Raw genomic sequence first — 21,458 nt, forward strand, 5'->3', positions numbered from 1 at the left:
ATGTAAACTATATAATCATTTTGTTTTGTATATTTATGAATATAAATAAATGTGCAAAAAATATATATCTTAGTAGAAAAAAAAGAAATATTTTCGTCTTTTAATGTATTTGAGCATTGGATCAAGTACAAAATAAAACGAACATAGTCCCATCCTCATAACTTACGGTAAATCGGTTATGTTATCATAATATTTTTGAAAGACCATACATATTTATATACAATTATATCATTTATATTCACATATAAAAATATATGTACAAAACAATAAATGCAAATTACTTTCTAGTGATTATTCACAAACATGTTTATCAAAATGTTTTAGTATAATAAAACCCATGAATACAAAATAACCATACAACGTGTAACGTATTTTACTTAATTTCTACATGTTGACAGGTCGACAGGTTGTCAGGTTGACATATTTTCTCTAATTCAATGTATATTTATTTATATATATAATAGTGTTGTGATTCGTATGGACTAAACCTAAATAGTGGTCAGGGTTTGACACATAGTACACGAGCCGGAGGATTCACGGTGCAGTGATCAAACCCCTCATCGGTCTAACTGTTGTGTGCTTTCCAATTAGTTGAATAAATTGTGCATCATGACTATGATTAATGTTTATAATTAATGTCAGAATAGGTCCTCAGTATCCCCTTGCTTGTCTTTAAAGGCGACTTAATGGGACGGTCCTTCGGATGAGACCGTATAAACCAAGGCCCGGTGTCACAGCAGGTGTGGCACGATAAAGATCCCTTCCGGCTCAAAGGCCATAAGTGCCGAGCATATGCCTAACTTTACAGCCCTTCACCGGTAAAGGTGACGTCTCCATTTCAGTGAAATATTCTAGAGAGGGACGTTAAACAGTATAATCAGTCAATCAATCAATCCACTACTTGGAATGCAACTCTTCTAGTTTATATCTCTTTCATCCCAAATACCCATGTGTCTTATTATGAAAATGCATTGCATCACCATTCTTCTTTACCATTTTTGTTTGCGCGTTTTGATAATTTCATTTCCTTCAGACACTCTCTACATTTCTACTGTTCGCAAATAAGTCAACATTTTTTTATGATCAGATACAATTGAATAGAATTAAAACAATTTCGGTGCTGCATTGCTTGTAGACATTTATGTAATGGCATTGAAAGTTGTTCTGTTAAAAGATGAATAAATGGTGCCAACTTAGTGCATGCATTACTAACCAACATTATGTTTTTTAACGTGAGCAACAAAAACTTATCATCGCAACATGAAACTGTTATAGAGCCCTCGTCATTAATCATTGCCATGAAAACAACGTTTGATGAGAATGATGTTTTTAAATAAATACAAGAAGACTTTTAATATCAAAATACCTTTCCACTATGTTCAGTGTCTTGAACGCTTTGAGAAATCAACAAATTGTTCCAAATTTCTTGTTGTATCGAGCATTATCTCACTTACTGCTTTGAACTGCGGAGCTAAGACAGAAATTTCGACAGGAGCCGGGGAATTTCACAACTCCCTTAATGAATACTTGATAGCAAAATGTGACCCAGGAGGTATGTTCATTACTGAATTTTAACAATATTAACATAATTTAAATTTACCCCCCCCCCCGAAAAAAAAATAAATTGAAAAAGCTACTACAAATCCTCATAATTTTCTTCTTTTATTAAGGTATCATTCATCGAATTAAAATCTTACAATTTATCATTTAAAAAAATCAACATAACCAAAAAAAGATTAGAAAAATTACTTTCAACGAATTTACAAAATTAACATGCTATAACATATACAATATGTATATATTATGCTGAGAAATTTATTTGCAAGTACTCTGACAAAACAGATTGTTTTGTGTGAATACAATTACATGTAAATCAAATTTACAAAAATTGATCCCTTAAAATGCAATTCTTTGATGAACTCAATGCACAAAAGATTCAAGGCTGATACTGGTGTGCAATGGCGATATTAAGACTTAATTTTCAATATCAAGGGTATCGACATGTGAATTTCAATAACTCATTAATTATCAGTCAAAATCACCAGTAACTTGTTGATTGAAGAAAATTTAAATGTTTAATGACAATACTGGAGATATATTAGAAATAATAGTTCTAATTTACTTCAAAAGCTTACATTGCATTTCCTTCTCTTTTCAGTAAAGATAAACAAATTCTGCACAGATCAGTTCAGGAAATGCAACAAAGACTTTGTTATCAGGAAATATTATCTAGCGGGAAATAAATAACCTTTTAATAATTTTTTGATCTTATCATACTTGCATCATATGTCATTATATGCAGTTCTAAAAAAAATATTAATATAAATCTATCATGCGTGCAGAAAAGAAACGTAAATGGCTGTAAATTTTCGGGTTCTATTCTGTGCTCTGATGTGTACAGTTCGGGTTCTCAAGACATGTTTGACAAAAGAAATATTTACCAGGTATACAATTTTAATTTCAGTAGTATTAAAAAGTATTTTCTCTCTCTCTCTCTCTCTCTCTCTCTCTCTCTCTCTCTCTCTCTCTCTCTCTCTCTATTTTTTTTGTAATAGTATATATAATATATTATCGTTATACATGTAACAAGCCTTTAAATTTAAGCACCGGAGAAGCATGCAAAGAGTGGAATCCAACGGATAACGTGTGTTCAGGTAAGAACAATATTGCCACTACCAAGGATTTATAGTTATATAAGTAACTTTGACTGCAAGCTTTCTATTAAAGGAAGACATATGTCGTTCTACGTTAAAGCAGTGTTACGTGACGTTTGATTTTACCTGTTGACTTTTGCAACTGTGATATAGGCATGACATTTATAATAATCTATAACGTACACAATTTACAAAAAGAGAATTTATTCATCATTAATTAGAGTTTGTTAATATTAGAATTCTGTTGTTTTGGTTGATAATTCATAGCAATTTCAGTTGTGAAGAAATACCTCGATGATATGCTGAATTACAAAAAGATAAGATAAAATTCAGCAAAGAAAGTGGCTTACATCAGGAAAATATGTTTAATTTTATGTTTACATGTACAATTAATTGTATTTTCTGGATCAAACTATGAAAAACGAATGAAATGTACATGTACTTATATTTACTAATTGATTTATAGTACAAGTAGATTTTATTGTATAAAGTCATTCCTAGGTTCTAATAGGTGTTGGTTGTTGACGGGGAAGGGGGGGAGAATGATTAGAATGAAGAAGAAATGAATTAATCTGTTTAGATTGTTTCTGATCAAAACAAAATACTCGTTTTTCGCAAAATACATGTAATTTAATATTCAGCTGTTTGTCAGTGTTAACTTACCTTTGTCTTAGTGCAGAAAGTTCAATATTTATAACACAAGAGTACGGAAATTAAAGAAAACGTCATATTTCTCGTTATATCATAAAGGTATACTTTTTTCTTTGTTAAAATAAAAAGATGAATCATTTCTTTCAAAAATATGAATTACAACATTTTCACACAAAGACTTTTAAAGTTATTACCTGTTATGCATGTCGGAATTGTAAAAAATACGACAAAAAAAAACGGGGTGATACTTACATTGTGCTCCATTATTATTTTTCATGCAAGATGAAGTATAATGAATTTGCCTTCGTTTTAAAGATATAGATTAAAAACCTTTTTGATTTCGAATGTGATTTGACATTTTTGGTCCTTTTTTGCGCATATTTGAAGTAGAACGATAATGTCTGAAAATAATCTATTTGTAGCATTTCACATTGTTTTTGCACGTGCTCCTGTGTAAAAATAAGCATATAAAGGTATTGTTTTGGATACCTAAAAATTAAGAGCAAGCGGTCACTAAAGAAATGTCAAATTTTGAAAATTTCACACAATGACTTTTCGGATATAGGTCCCCTCTGAAGGCTTGAAATCATTTTATTCAGTATATTGCTATTTTGAACAAAATTGAAAGTAAAAGGCTTGTCCAAAAATTCATGAATAGGGACAAAATAAAGGTTCTCCATGCTGAACCATTTTTTTCTTATCGTTTTAAAAAGCAACATTTTATGATAATGAACTTCAAAATTTCATGAAAACACATGGAATGCATTTAAAAAGAAAATAATATAACACTATTTATAGAGGAAACATAAAAGTGCATATTGGCACAAAAAGAGCAAGCGTATATTACGTTTCATGACATTATATAGACATTATTAATTACTGTTGTCAATGCTTTTCACTTGTCTCTGGAGCATCTCAAAAATTCATTTAAAGTAAGAATGACTTCTGATAATGGGAATAGGTTTTCATATACTGCAACAAAACCCTCCCCTTCGACAATATATACCTGAAAACTTGATATATAACTTAGGTTCTGTTTATTTTCACTGAAATAATATTAAGATGTTTTAAGATGTTTTAAATATTACTACAGAAACGGATGCAATTGGAATAGTTACGTGCGTATATTATTCCGGATTTTGTTCGTGCACCCGCAGGCTATATACATGTACTCCTCACCATAAATTCTCAAAAATATTATCATGAAAGATATATATTTAATGTCATTTGAAAGGAACATCGAACAAATTATGGCCATATAAAATTCTATTAGTATATTGGTTTAATGTTTGCAAAGCCATTAACATTTTCTACGACTTGGTTTGACAACCCTCGTACAGTATATTTATTTTTACGTCCTTTTTAAACCTTTTTTCAGTCATATTGAGATGCCACCATTTCCCAGGGAAGGGCTACAAATTTAGACTGATTGTTACCACTTCTAGCCTTTTGGCGATGAAGGTTCTTTCTTATGTATGCTACTACTGTGACATAGAAGCTTGGTTAATGCATATACGTCTCTTCAGTAAGAACAGTTTTCACGTCCCGCATTGGGACACGAACAATCTTCTTATTTTTAAGGGCAATTAAACTCTTTAATCACTGTGCCATGCGGAGACTATTTCAATCATGTTAATAAATGACAATTTCGAAACATTAAGTTGAATTGTTTATTGATTCAAGTCGTACAGTGTAACACTTTGTTCAATATACATATGTTCCGGCAAATTGGAATATATTGATATGATAAAAGTGTTCTGCAAAAAGGACATTGGGTAAAAAATATTGTTTGAAATTACATGTACTTGTAATTGAAATTACAATTTGAACATCAGAAATTACATTGGTTATGGCGATGAAGTACGCTATCCTGTCATATTAGTTTTAATCATTCCGTCTTCTGATTTCAGAATGGCTCAACAAATTAAGAAAATCGATATGATAAAAGACGTGTTAACTAACAGTAATAAATTCTAATAAAAAGATCTCTAACGAATTTTATTATTGAAAATATACATGTACCTTTAATAGTGAATTGTTTAATGGAACGTTTTCTAAATCTTTTCTTTAGAATGCAAGCCTGGATTTTTTGGTCCTAACTGCCTTGAATCTTGCCGCTATCCTAACTACGGGAAGGGTTGTCAGATGTTTTGTAACTGTGAAATGGAGAATTGTAGTTCCATCACAGGATGTGAAGGCATACAATTTCATTGATTTGATGCAAATATCCCTCAACATTTATTTCTTTATTATATATACAACGTAGCTAAACATTACTTATTTTCTGCTGATTCGATTTTCTTCAGATGTTCCTCTAACGTTCTCACGTGAGGTTCTGATTATTTCAAGCGTGTCTCATCCTGCATTCAGCTTATCTGATGAAGGTTACTGAATACAAAATTGAAATTGGAGAAACATTTACTTTCAAATCTTATAGATTCTTATTTAGTAAATGTATATCATTGTGTAAAAAAGATGATCATTTTTTGTTTCTTTAGAATGTCTACCGGGATATTTTGGAAGAAAATGCGAAATTCCTTGCCGGTATCCAGACTACGGTGTTCAATGTCAGTCAAAATGTGAATGAAGGAGACCTGAATATTGTGATCATATAAGAGGATGTTTAGGTAAACATTAACTTTCGTAACACAATAAACAGTTTTGATTTGTGTAATTTTGGGAGACAAAGACCCGCTCAAAAATATCAAAATGTTACCTGACCCTAGTAAATGTAATTATTAAATTTGTACAAAGAGTTTGTCTAAAGGAATTCCTCAAACTGTCTGTAAAATAGAAATTTATGGACTGTATCTTAAGACATTAATTCTCATAACGAATTAGTAAAATAATTAAATATGTACAGGATTCAGGTTCAAGGTTTCAAAATGGGTATTTTCTTTAAAGTTACACTGTAGGATTTGCATACAAAATGTGCATTAAAAAAAATAATGGAATAATGTTGGAAAATATATTCGAATAATACATTCATTCACTTCAAAAGCTTACTTTGCTTTTCTTTTTCCCTTTAGTAAAGATAGATAAATTCTGCACTGATCAGTTCAGGAAATACAAGAAAGTCTTGTTATCAGGAAATATTATCTACCAGGAAATAAATTATCTATTGAAAACTTATAAATCTTATCCTACTTGTATTAATACGTCATTATATGTAGCTCTCACAAAATTAATAATTTATATTAATCAAGAGCAAAGAAATGTAAATGGCTGTAAGTTGTCGAGTTCTATTCTGTACTCTGATTTGTACAGTGCGTGTTTTCAAGACATGTTTAACAAAAGAAATATTAACAAGGTATGTAATTTCAATTTCAGAAGAATTTAAAAAACAAATATCTTCTTATATTGCTCTCTCTCTCTCTCTCTCTCTCTCTCTCTCTCTCTCTCTCTCTCTCACTTTAAATAGTATACATAATATATATTGTCCTGATACATGTAACAAGTCTTTAAATTTAAGCACTGGAGAAGCATGCAAAGAGTGGAATCCAGCGGATAACAGGTGTTCAGGTAAGAGCACTATTCCCAATACCAAGTATTAATATTTAGTATATGTTACTTTTATTGCAGTTTTCTATCAAGGCTTGAAGTAATTCTCTTTAGTATATTACTATTTTGATCTGTATTGAAAGTACGAGGCTTTTCCCGAAAATTCGTGAATAAGGACAAAATATAGTTTTTCCATGCTAATTCATTCTTTTTTTGACGTAGTAAAAAGCAACATTATGATCATGAACTTCAAATTTCATCATAACACATGGAATGCATTTAATAAGAAAATTGTGTAGCAATGAAGGAAACATAAAAGTTTACATGGGCACAAAAAAGCAAGCGTATTTTACCTTTCATGACAGTATATTCATTATTATTATTAATTACTGTCGTTTATGCTTTTAATTTGTCTTTTGAGCATATCAGTAATTCATTTAAAGTAAAAAATGACTTCTGATGGCAGAACTAGGTATTTCTTATACTGCGACAAAACCCTGTCTTATCTAGATGAAAACTTGACAAATTACTAAGGTTCTGGTTTCACTGAAATAATTTTTAATATGATGTTTTACATATTACTACAGAAACGGATGCCACTGGAACAGTTACATGCTTAAATCATTCCGGGTTTTGTTCATGCGTCCACAGACTATACAATCTTTTACATAACTTGTCAAAAAATGTTATCATAAAAGATATAATTATACTACTCAGAATTTACTATTTGAAAGGAACATCGAACAAAATATGGCCATATAAAACTTGACAAGAATATTGTTTTAATGTTTGCAAGGCTATAAACAATTAAACATTGTCTACGACATTGTTAGACACCCTTCGTATGTTTATTTTTAACAAACCTTTTGAACCTTTTGTCAGTCATACATGTATTGAGATGTCACCACTTGCCGGTGAAGGGCTACATGTACAAATGTAGACTTGTAGTTACCACTTCTAGCCTTTTGGTGATGAAGTTTCTTCCTTATGTTTGCTACTATTGCGACTATTGAATATTGGTTAATACGTCTCTTCAGAAGGACAGTATCCACGTCCCGCATTGGGACTTTAACCATCTCTCTATTGTTAAGGGCAATTAAACTCTTAAATCACAGTACCATGTGGAGTCTATTGCAGCCGTGTAAATAAAAACGACAAATTCGAAACATTAAGTTGAATTATTTATTTATTTAAGTCGTTACACTTTGATCAATATACATTATGTTCCGGCAAATAGGAATATATTGATGTGATGAAAGTGTTCTGCAAAAAGGACATTGGGTAAAAGTATTGCTTGAAACTACATGAACTTGTAATTCAAAGTATAATTTGAACATCAGAAGTTAATTACATTGGTTATGGTAATGAAGTCTGCAATCCAGTCATATTATTTTAAATCATTCCGTTTTCTGATCTCAGAATGGCGCAACAAATTAAGAAAAATCAAGATGATAAATGACGTGTTTAACTAACAGTCATAGATTTAATAAAGAAATATCTAACAAATTTTATTGTTGAAAAACATACCTTAAGTAGTGAATTGTTTTTTGAATGTTTTCAATATCCTTTCTTAAGAATGCAAGCCTGGATTTTTTGGTCCTAGCTGCCTTGAACCTTGTCGCTATCCTAACTACGGGAGGGGTTGTCAGATGTTTTGTAACTGTGAAATGGAGAATTGTAGTTCCATCACAGGATGTGAAGGCATATATTTTAATGATCCAATACAAATATCCTTCAACATTTATTTTGAATTATGCTTAACTAAACATTGCTTATTAAGTACTTATTTGATTTTTTTCAGATGGTTCTCTAACGGTCTCTCCTGAGGTTCTGATAATTTCAAACGTGTCTCATCCTGTATTAACATTCAGCATATCTGATGAAGGTTACTCTGAAATACACCATTGAAATATTTGGGTTTTTTTCCAAATCTTATTGATTCTTATTTAGTAAATGTATATCACTGTGTAAAAAAGATCATCATTTTTCTTTCTTTAGAATGTCTACCGGGATATTTTGGAAGAAAATGCGAAATTCCTTGCCGGTATCCAAACTACGGTGTTCAATGTCAGTCAAAATGTGAATGAAGGAGACCTGAATATTGTGATCATATAAGAGGATGTTTAGGTAAACATTAAGCTTTCGTAACACAATAAACAGTTTTAATTTAGTAATTTGGGGGGACAAAAACCCACTCAAAACTATCAAAATGTTACCTGACCCTAATAAATGTGATTACTACATTCTAATAGTGATGCACCAAGAGTTAGGCTAAACGAATTCTACTTGAAATCCTGAAACTCCCTGTTATATAGAAATGAATGGATTTTATCTAAAGATATTTTTTAACTTTCATTAATAATTTCTCAAAAATATATTTAGATTCAAGGTTTCAAAATGAGTATTTTGTATGAAGCTAGACGTGGGACATACAAAATGTGCATTAGAAAATAAAGGTGGAACAATGTTGGAAAATATATAATAATTTTTAGTAAATCAAATACATGTGTATATTGAAAGTGATGAAATTTATTATGTGAAAAATAAATCAGAAGTGAAAGACGATTTTGCTAAATTAAACGATCAGTACATAATGGTTTCTGCTGACAAAGCGGGTAACAACGTTGTAGGTTTTTTTTTGTAAGGCCCATGACATGTATTTAAGTTCTATCTAAGAGGAACTGGGATTTAATTATAAAACTCACACCCATAGCTTTCATTCTAAGGGGGAGGTTCTTCAAAATCATAACAGTTTTGAATATTTTTGATATTGCCAACATCTGAAAGGAATCTGAATACCATAGCTTAATTGGATTCAAAACGGTATTTAAAAACCTTACAAAGTTTCAAATTGGAATCCAATAACTACAGATTTTCTCTCTTTATAGATTACTCTTCACGAAACTATTAATAGTCTTGAAGGAGAAACTTCGGGAGTACTTTAAAACAATTTATAAATATATCGGGAAAATACTTGATATCGCGATTACTTAACTTAGCGGAACTCTTTCGCGAAGGAGGTAGGAATCGTCTGTTGGGTGGGGGCAATGTGCTTTTCAATACAATGCAAGATCGATCATTGTAGTATTTATAAGGGCAGATAAGTAAAAAATCCTGGTGGAATACCTCGCTAAACAATCGCTGAACCAGCCTAATATATTTTTGAGAGGAGCCAATCCTAAATTGTCACATTTTTAACGATATTTTTAATTAAGCGGACTCTTCTCGTTCAATTTTCATTGAAAATCGTCACATTTTTAAGCAGATAAAATATTCTAAACTTTCCTTACTTGACAATCTACTATTTGGAGTTCAATATCTGGCAAAACATCGTGATTTCGGCATTAAATTGTTCGAATCATTCGATTGTCACTACTGTAAACAATGTCATTTGCCCCCAGAAATGTAGACTTTTCTCGACTCCCAAGTAAAAGAGCGGTAGTAAGTTAGATAACTGCGAGGTACTCATTGGTAGTCGCGATATAACGTATTGTATAAATCAGATGTGGATACTTCAAAATTCAAATAAGTGCTGGAAAATTTGAAATTACACAATTTTATCAAATCAAAAATTTAAAACTTTCTATCTTTCAACATTATATACAAGGAAATATATGGATACATCGAGCAGTATTCGAGGTCAGGTGACAAGGGTATATTGCCGCATAAACAAGGGAAGCTGAAGATCAAAAGGTGAAAATCATCACGTTTACGACATAGCCTTGTTGATTACTAGTTATAACCATTAACGTCTTTTTTTCTAAAATATTAAAATATAAGAAAGATGTGTCAAACTTTGTGGTATCCTTTATTTCAAGGTCGACGGGTTATATCGTTGCACATCTAAATGTCCAAATTCTGCTTCACAGGAATTAAAAATATTTCTATCAATAACGGTGCGCATTTGGTATCCATGGGAATTCCAACAAATTGTCGGAAGTCTCGGTTTCTTATAACCACACCCTCCAGTAGATGTTATCACTCAAAAATCAATCATCTTTTGAAATCAGCTATATTAAAAAGATTCTTGGGTTTCTGATAAACAATATCTATTTTGTTTTTAATCCAACAGCCAATTTTTATTATAAAATTTGATGATTTTAACATTTCAATCGTCAGCTACACCTACCTTTGCAGCAATGTACCTTCATACGGGGTTTATTTCTCACCGTTGACTTTATATGCAAGAGAATGTTCTACGTACATGTATGAAAACTTTATAAATGTGTTAAGTTATGGACATACAAATTGATGAAACAAAAATATCAACAGTCTCAATAAAAGTCATCATTTCCATCAGTCTTTTCAAGAATTGAATTATAATTAATTTTTGGATATTGCCATTCAAACAAAAGAAAGGAATCAATTGTTTTAATAAACAATTGTATTTTTTATCTGTACGAGTAAACATAGAACAGTTCTGAACTTTGAGGTCTCTCTTACTATAATTTGGGATTTAAATCTAAAACATACATTTTTATTAGTTGTATTTAATTATATCTTTTGTAGACTCAGAGAGAAAATGTAACCCTTCAGAAAACCAAGGAAGAAGAAGGGCGGCAAAGTTATATAGCATCATTGTTCTTTGTATTATAGCGGTCTTCCAATTTACGTTTTATATCTATCTTTCATTTTTATACAAAAGAAAACTGTTTCTGGATCGTCATCAAATGTAACAATATAAATCTATATAGCAGCTACAGATATAAATACATACCTTTTATGAAACCAAAAATGAAATTAGATATTTTGTTTCTTTAAATTTGTATGCCTTTCAATAGTTTGTTAACCCATTCCCCACAGTTACGCATTTTTACGCAATTACCATTTCCTATTTCTGACACAAAATCGTGCATATACCATTCCAAGCAATCATGCATTTTTCAAGCACTTTCAAGAGTAATTTTAATCTTCAATTGAATGCCTTTTTCCTTCTTTTTTATATTTGCTAAAATCTCATAATATAAGAAAAGTTATAAACTAATTAGAATAGTATTTTATATTTATTTACGCTTCTATCGCGCTTTAAAGTGTCTACTCGGAAAAGGTAAAGTTATACTTCGATGACGTGAACATTAAGCGAATGTTGTCTCAGAGTTCAGTAAGTTGTAAAGAGTTAAACGATAGAAGAATTTTTCTGCATGCAAACAGTTTGAATATATGTTTTTAGTGGAGCATGTGCACATATAAAAATCTGCTTATCAAGAATCAAGATATTCTTGCAATGTCCGAGGTCTTGAATCATAACGATACCCTGGAACCCCGACTTATTTTTATGAAATACTCGTAGCTTGTGGGCTGACATATTACGAAAAATTACAAATCTTGGTTGTTTTCTTTTCAACCATTCTCGAGAGTTACGTTAAACAACAAAGAAAACCTAAGGTTTGAAAAAATAGAAAAAGATAAAAATACACACAGATGTTTTTCGAGATGGTTTGGATATCAGTTTAGTGACGCAAACGAACATTGCAATAAAAAAAGTTACAAATTACTTTTAAACGCACATTTGTTGTATTGATTTTCATTAAATTGAAATGAAATTGAAATAAAATTGAAATGAAACATTGTATATTTTGTTGTTCCTAAAATTTGGAAAATGCATGTAGTTCCTACTGTTTATTCTAACGAGCAGTGACAAGGTTTCGGGAGTGTTAAAAATTATTGAGATTTGAACGTCGTGAATTTATAATAGATTTCATGAAGAAAATTACCCTGAATGTAAATATTATATTTCCCAGTGAAATTTTAAAACTTGTAAAATTCATAAGTGAATTTTCAAAATATCACAAAAAAGTGTTGTGCGCAGGACATTTTTAAAATCATTTTGGGTATGACTTTTTTGCAGATAGATATATCAATGAGATATTTTGCAGGTATGTAGACTTTATCAGTGATCATATGCTGAAATATATAACCCAGTATTGCCTGTATTTAGTGCAGATAAATAATTATGTGTTTCACCATTTTTTTTAAATTCACCTTTATCATGAATTTAATATGATTAAAATATAACTTCGTACCATACAATTAAAAATGTTTTTTTACCAGCAATGTTATAATTGCACCTTTAATTTTATTCTGCAATTACAGACAAGTAAAATGTCATCAATTTTGAATGCAATATATGAAGAAGTTTCAAAATCAATTGCATCACAGTTATTGATGTAATTTAACATCATTACATATCATCCACACTATTTACAAGAATGATATAATTGAATGCTTCACCCTTGCCACATATAAATTCGACAAATAAAACATATGATTCATGATCAAAAGTCCGTAAAACAATACAAAATAGGAGCAGAGCAAACACAGACCTCCAAACATCAAAGGTTGGATCAAGTGCCACCTCTCTCTTTGTACAAAAAATCTGCTGAAATATGGCCATGATTTTCAGCCCTAACTCAACAAGAGGCCCAGGTGCCACATCGCTCATACGAGCAACTGGCTAGATAAGAGCAAAAATTAGTACAGTATGTAAAAATCTAAATGCATTATAAAAGTGGGTTCTGTGGGGGGATATTTAAACAAACTTAAATTTACACTTCTTTAGAATGCTTTTAAATTAATGTGACACATGTTTTTGTTGTTTATAAGCTGAACAATTCTATTGATATTGCCTTTGTATTCCTTTGATATGATCAATTTTATTTCTCCTCTATTCTCCTATTAAGTCCAAATCTACATAACGATTTTATGCTTTTAAATCAATGATCAATCAAAATGCTGACTTTGTGAATGATTTTAAAGATTTTTCTTATGTAATCCTACATTAGACTTTGATACCCCATTGTCGCCCCACCCTACCCCCGGGGTCATAATTTGAACAAACTTTAATCTACACTGCCCAAAAAATGATGCTTCAATATAACTATGACCAATCATGACTTTGCTGTGCATGAGAAGAGTTTTCTTATGTTTTCTTTCGTTAAACTTTGATCCCTCATTGGCCCCCCTCGACTGAGGATCATGAGTTAAACAAATTTGAATGTACACTTTCAGAGGATGCTTCCATTTAAGAAATGAATTTCATTGTTACAGATTCATGAGGTTATGAACTCTGACGCTTCACGCCGGCATATTTCATGAAGCGCGTTAGCGCTTCATGAAAAATATGCCGGCGTGAAGCGTCAGAGTTCATAACCTCATGAATCTGTAAAAATGAAATTCATTTCTTATATTTATATTATAACTTTCTTTTCAATCGAAACCCCCCTCTTTGTTATAAATAGTCGTAAGTTGATATTTTTGAAATTGATCCCGTGGTGAGCCCCAATCTGCGTCGTTTGAAAAATATAGTGCGGCTTAGTAATAGTAGTAATATACAATTATAACAAAACGAATGATAATTGATTTCAGAAATTTAATCAATAGATTATAAGAAACAATTGAGAAAAAGAATGTTCGACAACAATTGGATTTTACACAAAAAAAATGTTTCCGGAATGCGCATATGTAAATATTACCATGTCAGTGATCAGGTCGTAAGCATGGCCGGTTATTTTGAAACAAATTGGAATGTGCAGCCGTGAAATGTCGAATGTGTCATAATGCCTTGGGTTTGTACTGTTTCGGTAACCGACGAGCTAGAGTGTTGGATATTTATCATCATTTTGTTAGTATTTTCCACCTGCAGAATTCCACATGGCGGGGATACAAGGTCGGAGGAACGAGGTGCTGACATCGGAACGGAGCTAACGTCAAGGACTTGCTCATTCTTTGATGTCTCTTGTCGTGGTAAGTTTTCATCAGTCATTTTGGAAATTGTGGCACTGAGGGCTTTTTTTTTTTTTGCTGCGTTGAACAGTGTCTATTGTACGATCTGATGGATGATTCGTTTCTGTGCCCTGACATGAACATAATGTGCCTTGTTTCATGACCAGCGTTGTTCATGTGTTGCATCGCAGTTGCTCTCAAACAATGTGGTGTATAGATTTTGCTGGTTTGGGCAAGTTTACAAATTTCGGACATAAAGTTGGTTAATGTTCTTTTCGTCAGGGGTTTGTTTACAAACCAAATGGATGTAATGGATGGAAATTCAAAAACAGCTTTGTTGTATTGGTTAAAAAGGTGAGTTGCAGTGTCATCCGTTTTGTTAATCAACAGCTTCAACATTTTTATAGGGCATGTTTCTGATCCTGTCGTGTACATACGTTTGTCGCTTGGAGCTTCCTCTGTACCCAAACCACCTTGGAAGTTTTTTTGTTTTACTTCATGGTTTAGAACTGCATACTCGCCAAAGTTATCATTTTTGAAGGTGAATGATTTAATTTTCAATTGATGGTGAAACTCGATTCCTCTAGTAACAAAGTGTGTGGCGAGGTTGAACCAAACACATTGTTTTAGGATGATGAGGTTTGCTTCAGCATTTTTAAAATAAATTGCAATTAATTTCAAATCATCATCGATTATGATTTCTTTGTGGGCAGTTGGGCGAGAGAGACCCTCTTGCATTCGTTGCTTTAAAAGGCCATTTAGAATTTTATTTGAAACTTTAAATTCACTGGCATTAACGATGTCGAGGTTTCTCCCCAAGTCCTGGAGATGACGGTTGAGGGCTGCACGTATATTCTTTAGAGTGTTTTTATGGTATTCTCCTGCAAGTTCTGATGGAAGGGAGTTTTGTCTAGCATTTGTTTGTTTTGGTTTAGCTTCGCAATAAAACTTTGTCAGTAAAGAAGCCAATTCATCAGCATTTATGGACATGAAATCTACTATGTGACCCTGCGACTCCACACACCACTCTGAAAAGAGGAAAGCAAGGCTGAAATCTAGGTTTCTTTGCATGTCAGTCAGATTTTCTACTGATTGTTCTGTTATTTTAAAACACCAGGGATAATTTTGACTGAATATTATTTTTATGCAAAGAATCATTATCAACTATATCTGCAAGAAATTTGTAAACAAAAGTGAAAACTCATATCTTGGAAGATTTTTATGCCCCATTTGGTATTTTTTCTGGTGTTTTTCGACTGGTTGCTCTCATAATATTTTAAGAGTTCTTCATTTGAAACATTTCCAAATCTTGTTTTCTGAGGATTTATCTGTTTGTGGTCTAAAGTTGACTGCAGATTCCCTTCTTCATCAAGCTTCAATTTATCATTCATTTCCTGTGTGTTTTCAATAGATGATACTCCAATGTTTGGCATAGTTAAATCATTTAAAAGGAGATCAAGGTCATCATCAAACAGAAAATCCATATTTTGAAGTTCAGGATAAAGTTCATCAATTGTTGGCATTTCAAAATTGCCTTTTTTAGCATCTGATTCATCAGCAGAAGCCATTTCTTTGATGTTGGGATCAAAGCAGACGATAATATGTATCATATGTATTTTTTTATTATTATTATCTATTGTACCAGGAATAAAAACTATTTCATGAAATAACTTATTTTTATTTTCAAGAAGGGTTGTTTTCTTTTTTAAAAAAAATATTTATTTATGTCAATATTTATCGGGAAACACCACTTTGTAGTTATATTTACTCCATTTGGAATTTCCCTTAAAAGTAGTTCCGTATTCATGCGCCGCTACTTTGCATGCAAGAAATATTCAAGCGCCTTTTGCAAGTTCATGAGAAAATGAACAAAATTTTAATTTGTAAGGAATATTACAGACAAAACAATGGAAATGTAAATATATAACTATGACCAACCACGCCTTTGCTGTTCTTGAAAAAATCCTAAACAGGACTATAAATCACGCCTAACTAAATCTAGAAATATTTCATCTTTCTGTTTCAAAATAAAGTAGGTTGGAAAAACTCTTTTGATAGTAGTTTTCTAGCAAAATATATATACGTTTTTATGAAGATCTGCGAGAAGAGTTATCTCCCGTGGCTTCGATAAATCTGCTAAACACCTTACTATCGGAATACTTGTGAAATATCTCGAATGCATAACGCTAAAGAATATTATTACATAAAAAAAATTAAAATTGTTTCTGTAATTCATGTTGAATCCACGTTTCCATGGATGTATCATTGACGTCAAATACCTAAGTAACTACATGTAAAATTGCGTCACAATCAAATAGTTACAAATACTCCAGAGAAGTTTGTAAATTCTTTGTGTAAAAGTGTAAAGTAAAAGATTTTTAAAATGAATTATTCCTTTTTTTCTGTTTAACTATTCTCCTGAATGAATTACCCTAAATTTTAAATAGTATTTCATTTCAAGATGTATTTTATTCACGGTCTGTATTGATAAGTAGTTTAATAGTCTGAGGACTAATTTTTTTCTGATTTACAAGCATTTGGGTGATAATAATTATTTTAGTGTTTTAATGTGATTTCTTATAACATTGGGATGTTGGATAAGGTAAGATTGTTTCTTCTGAACTGGGGAGGGGGGGGGGGCAGAAAAATTATTAATTCCTTGGAGAAAAATACATATCCTAAAATCACTCAAAATGGGGGGGGGTTTCTTTCTCACATTATATATTCCTAGAAGGAATTCTTAATTTTATGTAATGGCATATCTATTTCTAGTAGTTCTGCAATCATGAAATTATAAAGTTAGAAAATACATCCACAAAAGTGTGCTCGAGTATTGAAATGTTTTTTTTATTAGTTAACCCGAAAGCATCATGCATGGAGCTATATATCTAAATATAAGTAAAATAATGTTGTTCCAAAATTACATTGAACAGACATGAAGTTATAAGTTACATATAAATGATATGGAATATATCCATTACAGTTTTTTTAAAAATGGGTCATAGCTAAATGATAACCGGAAATTGGAAAGTATGTTCTTAAAATAAAAAATGAAACAATCACTTCCAGGCTTATTTGCACATGCAAAGTCAAATCCCATTTTATATGGAAGAAGAGAGTCGAAATGTATACGGAAATTTCTACACTACCAGAATTCTTATTGTTTTTGATTTGTTTTACAAAAAAAGTATTTTTAAAAAGTACCACTGAAAGTACGTAGATTTATTATTTATTATTCTCTCTCTCTCTCTCTCTCTCTCTCTCTCTCTCTCTCTCATTTTTCAGACTCTCTTTCAGATTTTCTTAGGCAGATTTTTCGTATTTGAAGAGTACCCTATTGTTTATTGATTTCATTATTTTCAATGACAAAATAAAGAATTAAACGATGTCGAGTAATTAAGAGATAAATTCATTCGGTTTTTGGAGTGAAGTGTAGAAAGTTTCGTTTTTAACATCTTTAACATTTTCAATTCTTAAAAGTTTTTTCGAAGTGTTATTTTTTACTAATGCAAGTACTTTTATCTTAGTTTGCCGAACTGGATATGTGGATTCCAATTGTGACCTTCAATGCCTCTACCCATGGTACGGAGATGATTGTCAGTCAAAGTGCAATTGTGAAAAAGACCGGTGCCATCATGTCGTTGGATGTTTAGGTAGAGAAGATATAGTTTGATACAAATAAGCAATATATATATAATACGAAATAAATAAAAAGTTAAATCGGTATATTTTGTATAGTACCAAATGATGATTTTCAAGCAGATATCTTACAAAATCAAAGATATCTTTTCGTAAAGGAAACCGATAACGTTATACAAATAATTGAGAAATTATGCCACCTTCTGTTCGGGTACAGTGTGTCTTTCTTGATACGACGCAACCATTGTCCATTTGCACTGTTAATAGAGTCATGCATGGAATTTTGTTTTAATTGCAGTCCGGAGGACCGGGCTGCTCTATACATATAAGTTTAAGTGTTGGTGTATGGGGATTGGGGTGGGAGTAGTTTTGTAGAATCAAAGTTTTTCTAAACATTGAAAAGATTGTTAATCAGAATGTTCTTTCCAATTATTGATTACGAGATACATAATATATTTACTTCCATAAAGGGATATTTGTAAAATATATATGTTTTCATATTTAATATATAAAGTTACTTATCATTTACTATCGAAACAACGACAGTTCCCTTTTTAGAACATCGAATTTTACCTCTCGGATAAAAACGTATTCTTTCACGTAACACAGTTCGTGTTATATATTTCTAAAATTGGAAATTAGTACATTTTTAAATATAGGTGATGCCTGTGTCTAACTTCAATTTATATTTTATGTAGCCAACATTTACTGGAGGAATTGATCAAATTTGAAATGGTATCGTTTTTTCTTGATTTTTATCCGACTACAAGTTTAGCTATCGTCTCCATCAATTAGACGCACGCCTTTTTACACATATCGAAGCGGTTTGTTGATCAAGATTCATTTTCATTGTTTACTTTATATATTTCCCGGGCGACAATTGAAGGTTACATCAATGTTTTCTTGTTGTAAATTAGTAATCTGTCTGATGCTTGTGACGTCGGACGCTGAATAAATTCTAATAGAAAAAGAAATGAATCTATACTCTTCATTTTCTCACTTCTACAATATATACATACATATTGAATTCTGATGTGCTCCTTTGCTCTTCAATGAATTTCAAACCTCTTTTCAACTGATTAAGCGTTTTGTAATATTTCTATGATGCCATAAACAGATGAAGAAAGTACAATGATTAAGACAGTGTTGACTTAAAACCTAAAGAAAAGAAATAGGAGGGCAGTAAATTAATAGAATGGACTTACGTTACTCGCGGTGTTGTTGTCATTAAGTATCTGGCTTATTAACACATCAGCGATTAAAAAATACTCGCAATATTCAGGATATTGGTAAGTTTGGTATGAATGGAAATACGTTATGAATAAACTTCCCGATTGCGGTCAATAAATAAAGTTTAAATAGCTTTTATAGGAAAATAAAATTTTACAGCGCCAATAAGAGGTATTTTAAGAGTGTAACGCATTTAATTTTTAAGCAGGAATTGCGCCTTTTTTGGGTACAGTGTTCAAAAAATGAATGTAGAGTTTTCATTTTCCTCACAGAACGATGATAATCCATGTCGTTTTTTGGCTTTATTAGCGATTTTACATTAAATGGTTGCAAGAAAACGAGAACAATATTTTTACAGAAGAAAAGTCCGAAACGCTATTAATTTACACTGCATATGGATATAAACATTAAACTTACTCACTTTACTAAAAAAATTAAATTGAAAAAAATTGTATTGCAAAAATGAACTTTTGTTGTGTATTTGAAACATTTCAATAATTTTGATATCAAACCGCCTGCTTTGTAGCTAATGGATGAATTACAAGTTCGATCAGTCGAAATGTCTAGTGTCTGAATTGAGATGCAACAATATGATAATGCCGTTTTTCGTGGCTTTAATTTCTATTTTTTCATCGACTACTCGATTACAAAAATATTCATATGTTCATAATGTGCAAATCCAAACAATCAAATTAAATGTCAGACTCATAAATTTACCCAGTTGATTAATATTTACGCAATATTACCCCGGTAAGTGGGTTCAATGTATTTGTCCAGTGGACCTTCTTTAAGATTATTTTGTTTGTTTGTTTGTTTCTTTGTCTTTTTTTTTTTTTTTTTTTTTGCAGCGTAATTATTACGATAATGCATGAAAATGTGTTAAAGAGTGCTTTGAATAATTAAATAAATTGATCAGATACAAAACGAACGAAAGCAGCCTTTTCATTGATTAGTTTATTTACAGGTAAAGATTTTAATTTTTTTACTTATTTGTTATAGCGATAGGGTATCAATTATTGAGCAGATATCTTCATTGAGCAGAAATATTTATCAATCAATATAGCATATGAATATGAATATCCAATATTTCCATTTCAGTTCAATAAGGCGTCATAACCCAATGAAAGCAGGAAATTAGAAATTTTGTTCCAAATATAAAAAAAAAAAACAATCACTTGCAGGCTTTTTTGCAAGAAAAAAAAACCTTTTTTTAATTACCATTTTATATAAGAAAACAGACAAAATGTATACAAAAATTCCTAGAGTACCAGATATCCTTTTATTTTTTACTTGTTTTACAAAAAAGTATCTATAAAAATGTCACTAAAAATAAGTAGCTTTACAATTTGTTTAAGGTACTCTCTCTCTCTCTCTCTCTCTCTCTCTCTCTCTCTCTCTCTCTCTCTCATTGAAATTAAATTATATCTTTACTAATGTAAACGATTTTATCTTAGTTTGTTCAGCAGGATATCATGGTTCCAATTGTGACCGTGAATGTAGCTACCCAAGCTACGGAACTGGTTGTCAGTCAGAGTGCGAATGTGAACCACAAAAATGTGATCCTATTATGGGATGTACAGGTAGAGAAGATATAGTATGATACAAAGAATCAATATTAATAACACGAAGTAACAAGAGGCCCGTGGGTCACATGGCTCACCTGATCTCTGTGGCTAGGGGAAAAGCAGAAATCAGTTTATCATTGAAAATTTTAAACTTTAAAGTGGGCCCAAACAATCCATGAGGGGAGAGGGTATGGAATTCAACAAACTGGAATCCATACTAATGTAGGATTCTTGCATATTCCTTTCGCTAACTGTGGTTTTATTGTCCTTTACATCTGAACTATAGCATTGTTCCCCCCTTCCCCAACTGCAAGTTCAACTAAAATATGTAAAAGTTAATGCTACTTCTACAGGGAAATGTATCCTTAATATGTATGAGATTAATATGTTTGCTTTAGTAATGTTTAACAAAATGTAGACTGTTAAAGAGTTATCGATTAAAGACCACCCTCATCCCCTAATTTTCGCGCCAAATCCTTTTTTTATTTTAACTTAA

At 31.4% G+C, this 21,458-nt stretch overlaps 1 protein-coding gene and 2 long non-coding RNA genes across 3 annotated transcripts; 2 read left to right on the forward strand and 1 right to left on the reverse strand.

The window, feature by feature from the left end:
- Window positions 1–5,377: 5,377 nt before the first annotated feature.
- LOC134242739 (uncharacterized) lies at window positions 5,378–8,514 on the forward strand. Its single transcript, XR_009986912.1, has 4 exons — window positions 5,378–5,689; window positions 5,804–5,932; window positions 6,764–6,827; window positions 8,382–8,514. It is a non-coding gene; the product is annotated as an uncharacterized LOC134242739 (long non-coding RNA).
- Window positions 8,515–8,605: 91 nt separating this feature from the next.
- LOC134242740 (uncharacterized) lies at window positions 8,606–12,065 on the forward strand. The gene is made up of 3 exons (XR_009986913.1): window positions 8,606–8,691; window positions 8,805–8,933; window positions 11,316–12,065. It is a non-coding gene; the product is annotated as an uncharacterized LOC134242740 (long non-coding RNA).
- A 2,499-nt stretch (window positions 12,066–14,564) lies between these two features.
- LOC134242738 (uncharacterized) lies at window positions 14,565–16,096 on the reverse strand. Its single transcript, XM_062724861.1, has 2 exons — window positions 15,754–16,096; window positions 14,565–15,556 (listed from the first exon to the last, which is right to left on the reverse strand). The coding sequence occupies exons 1-2, from the start codon at window positions 16,094–16,096 to the stop codon at window positions 14,565–14,567; spliced, it is 1,335 nt and encodes a 444-aa protein (XP_062580845.1).
- Between the last annotated feature and the right edge of the window lie 5,362 nt (window positions 16,097–21,458).

This window comes from Saccostrea cucullata, unplaced genomic scaffold, assembly GCF_032062105.1.
Source record: "Saccostrea cucullata isolate Sc308-1 unplaced genomic scaffold, CSIRO_AGI_Scuc_v1 ctg6992, whole genome shotgun sequence".
In the NCBI taxonomy this organism is placed as follows: Eukaryota; Metazoa; Mollusca; class Bivalvia; order Ostreida; family Ostreidae; genus Saccostrea; species Saccostrea cuccullata.

Bases quoted from the DNA above. Each gene is read 5' to 3' on its own strand.
- LOC134242738 (XM_062724861.1), bottom strand. From the start codon at position 16,096: ATGGCTTCTGCTGATGAATCAGATGCTAAAAAAGGCAATTTTGAAATG. The intron at 15,557-15,753 runs GCATAAAAATCT...TCCTCTTTTCAG, and splicing joins CAGAAAAAATACCAAATGGG to AGTGGTGTGTGGAGTCGCAG.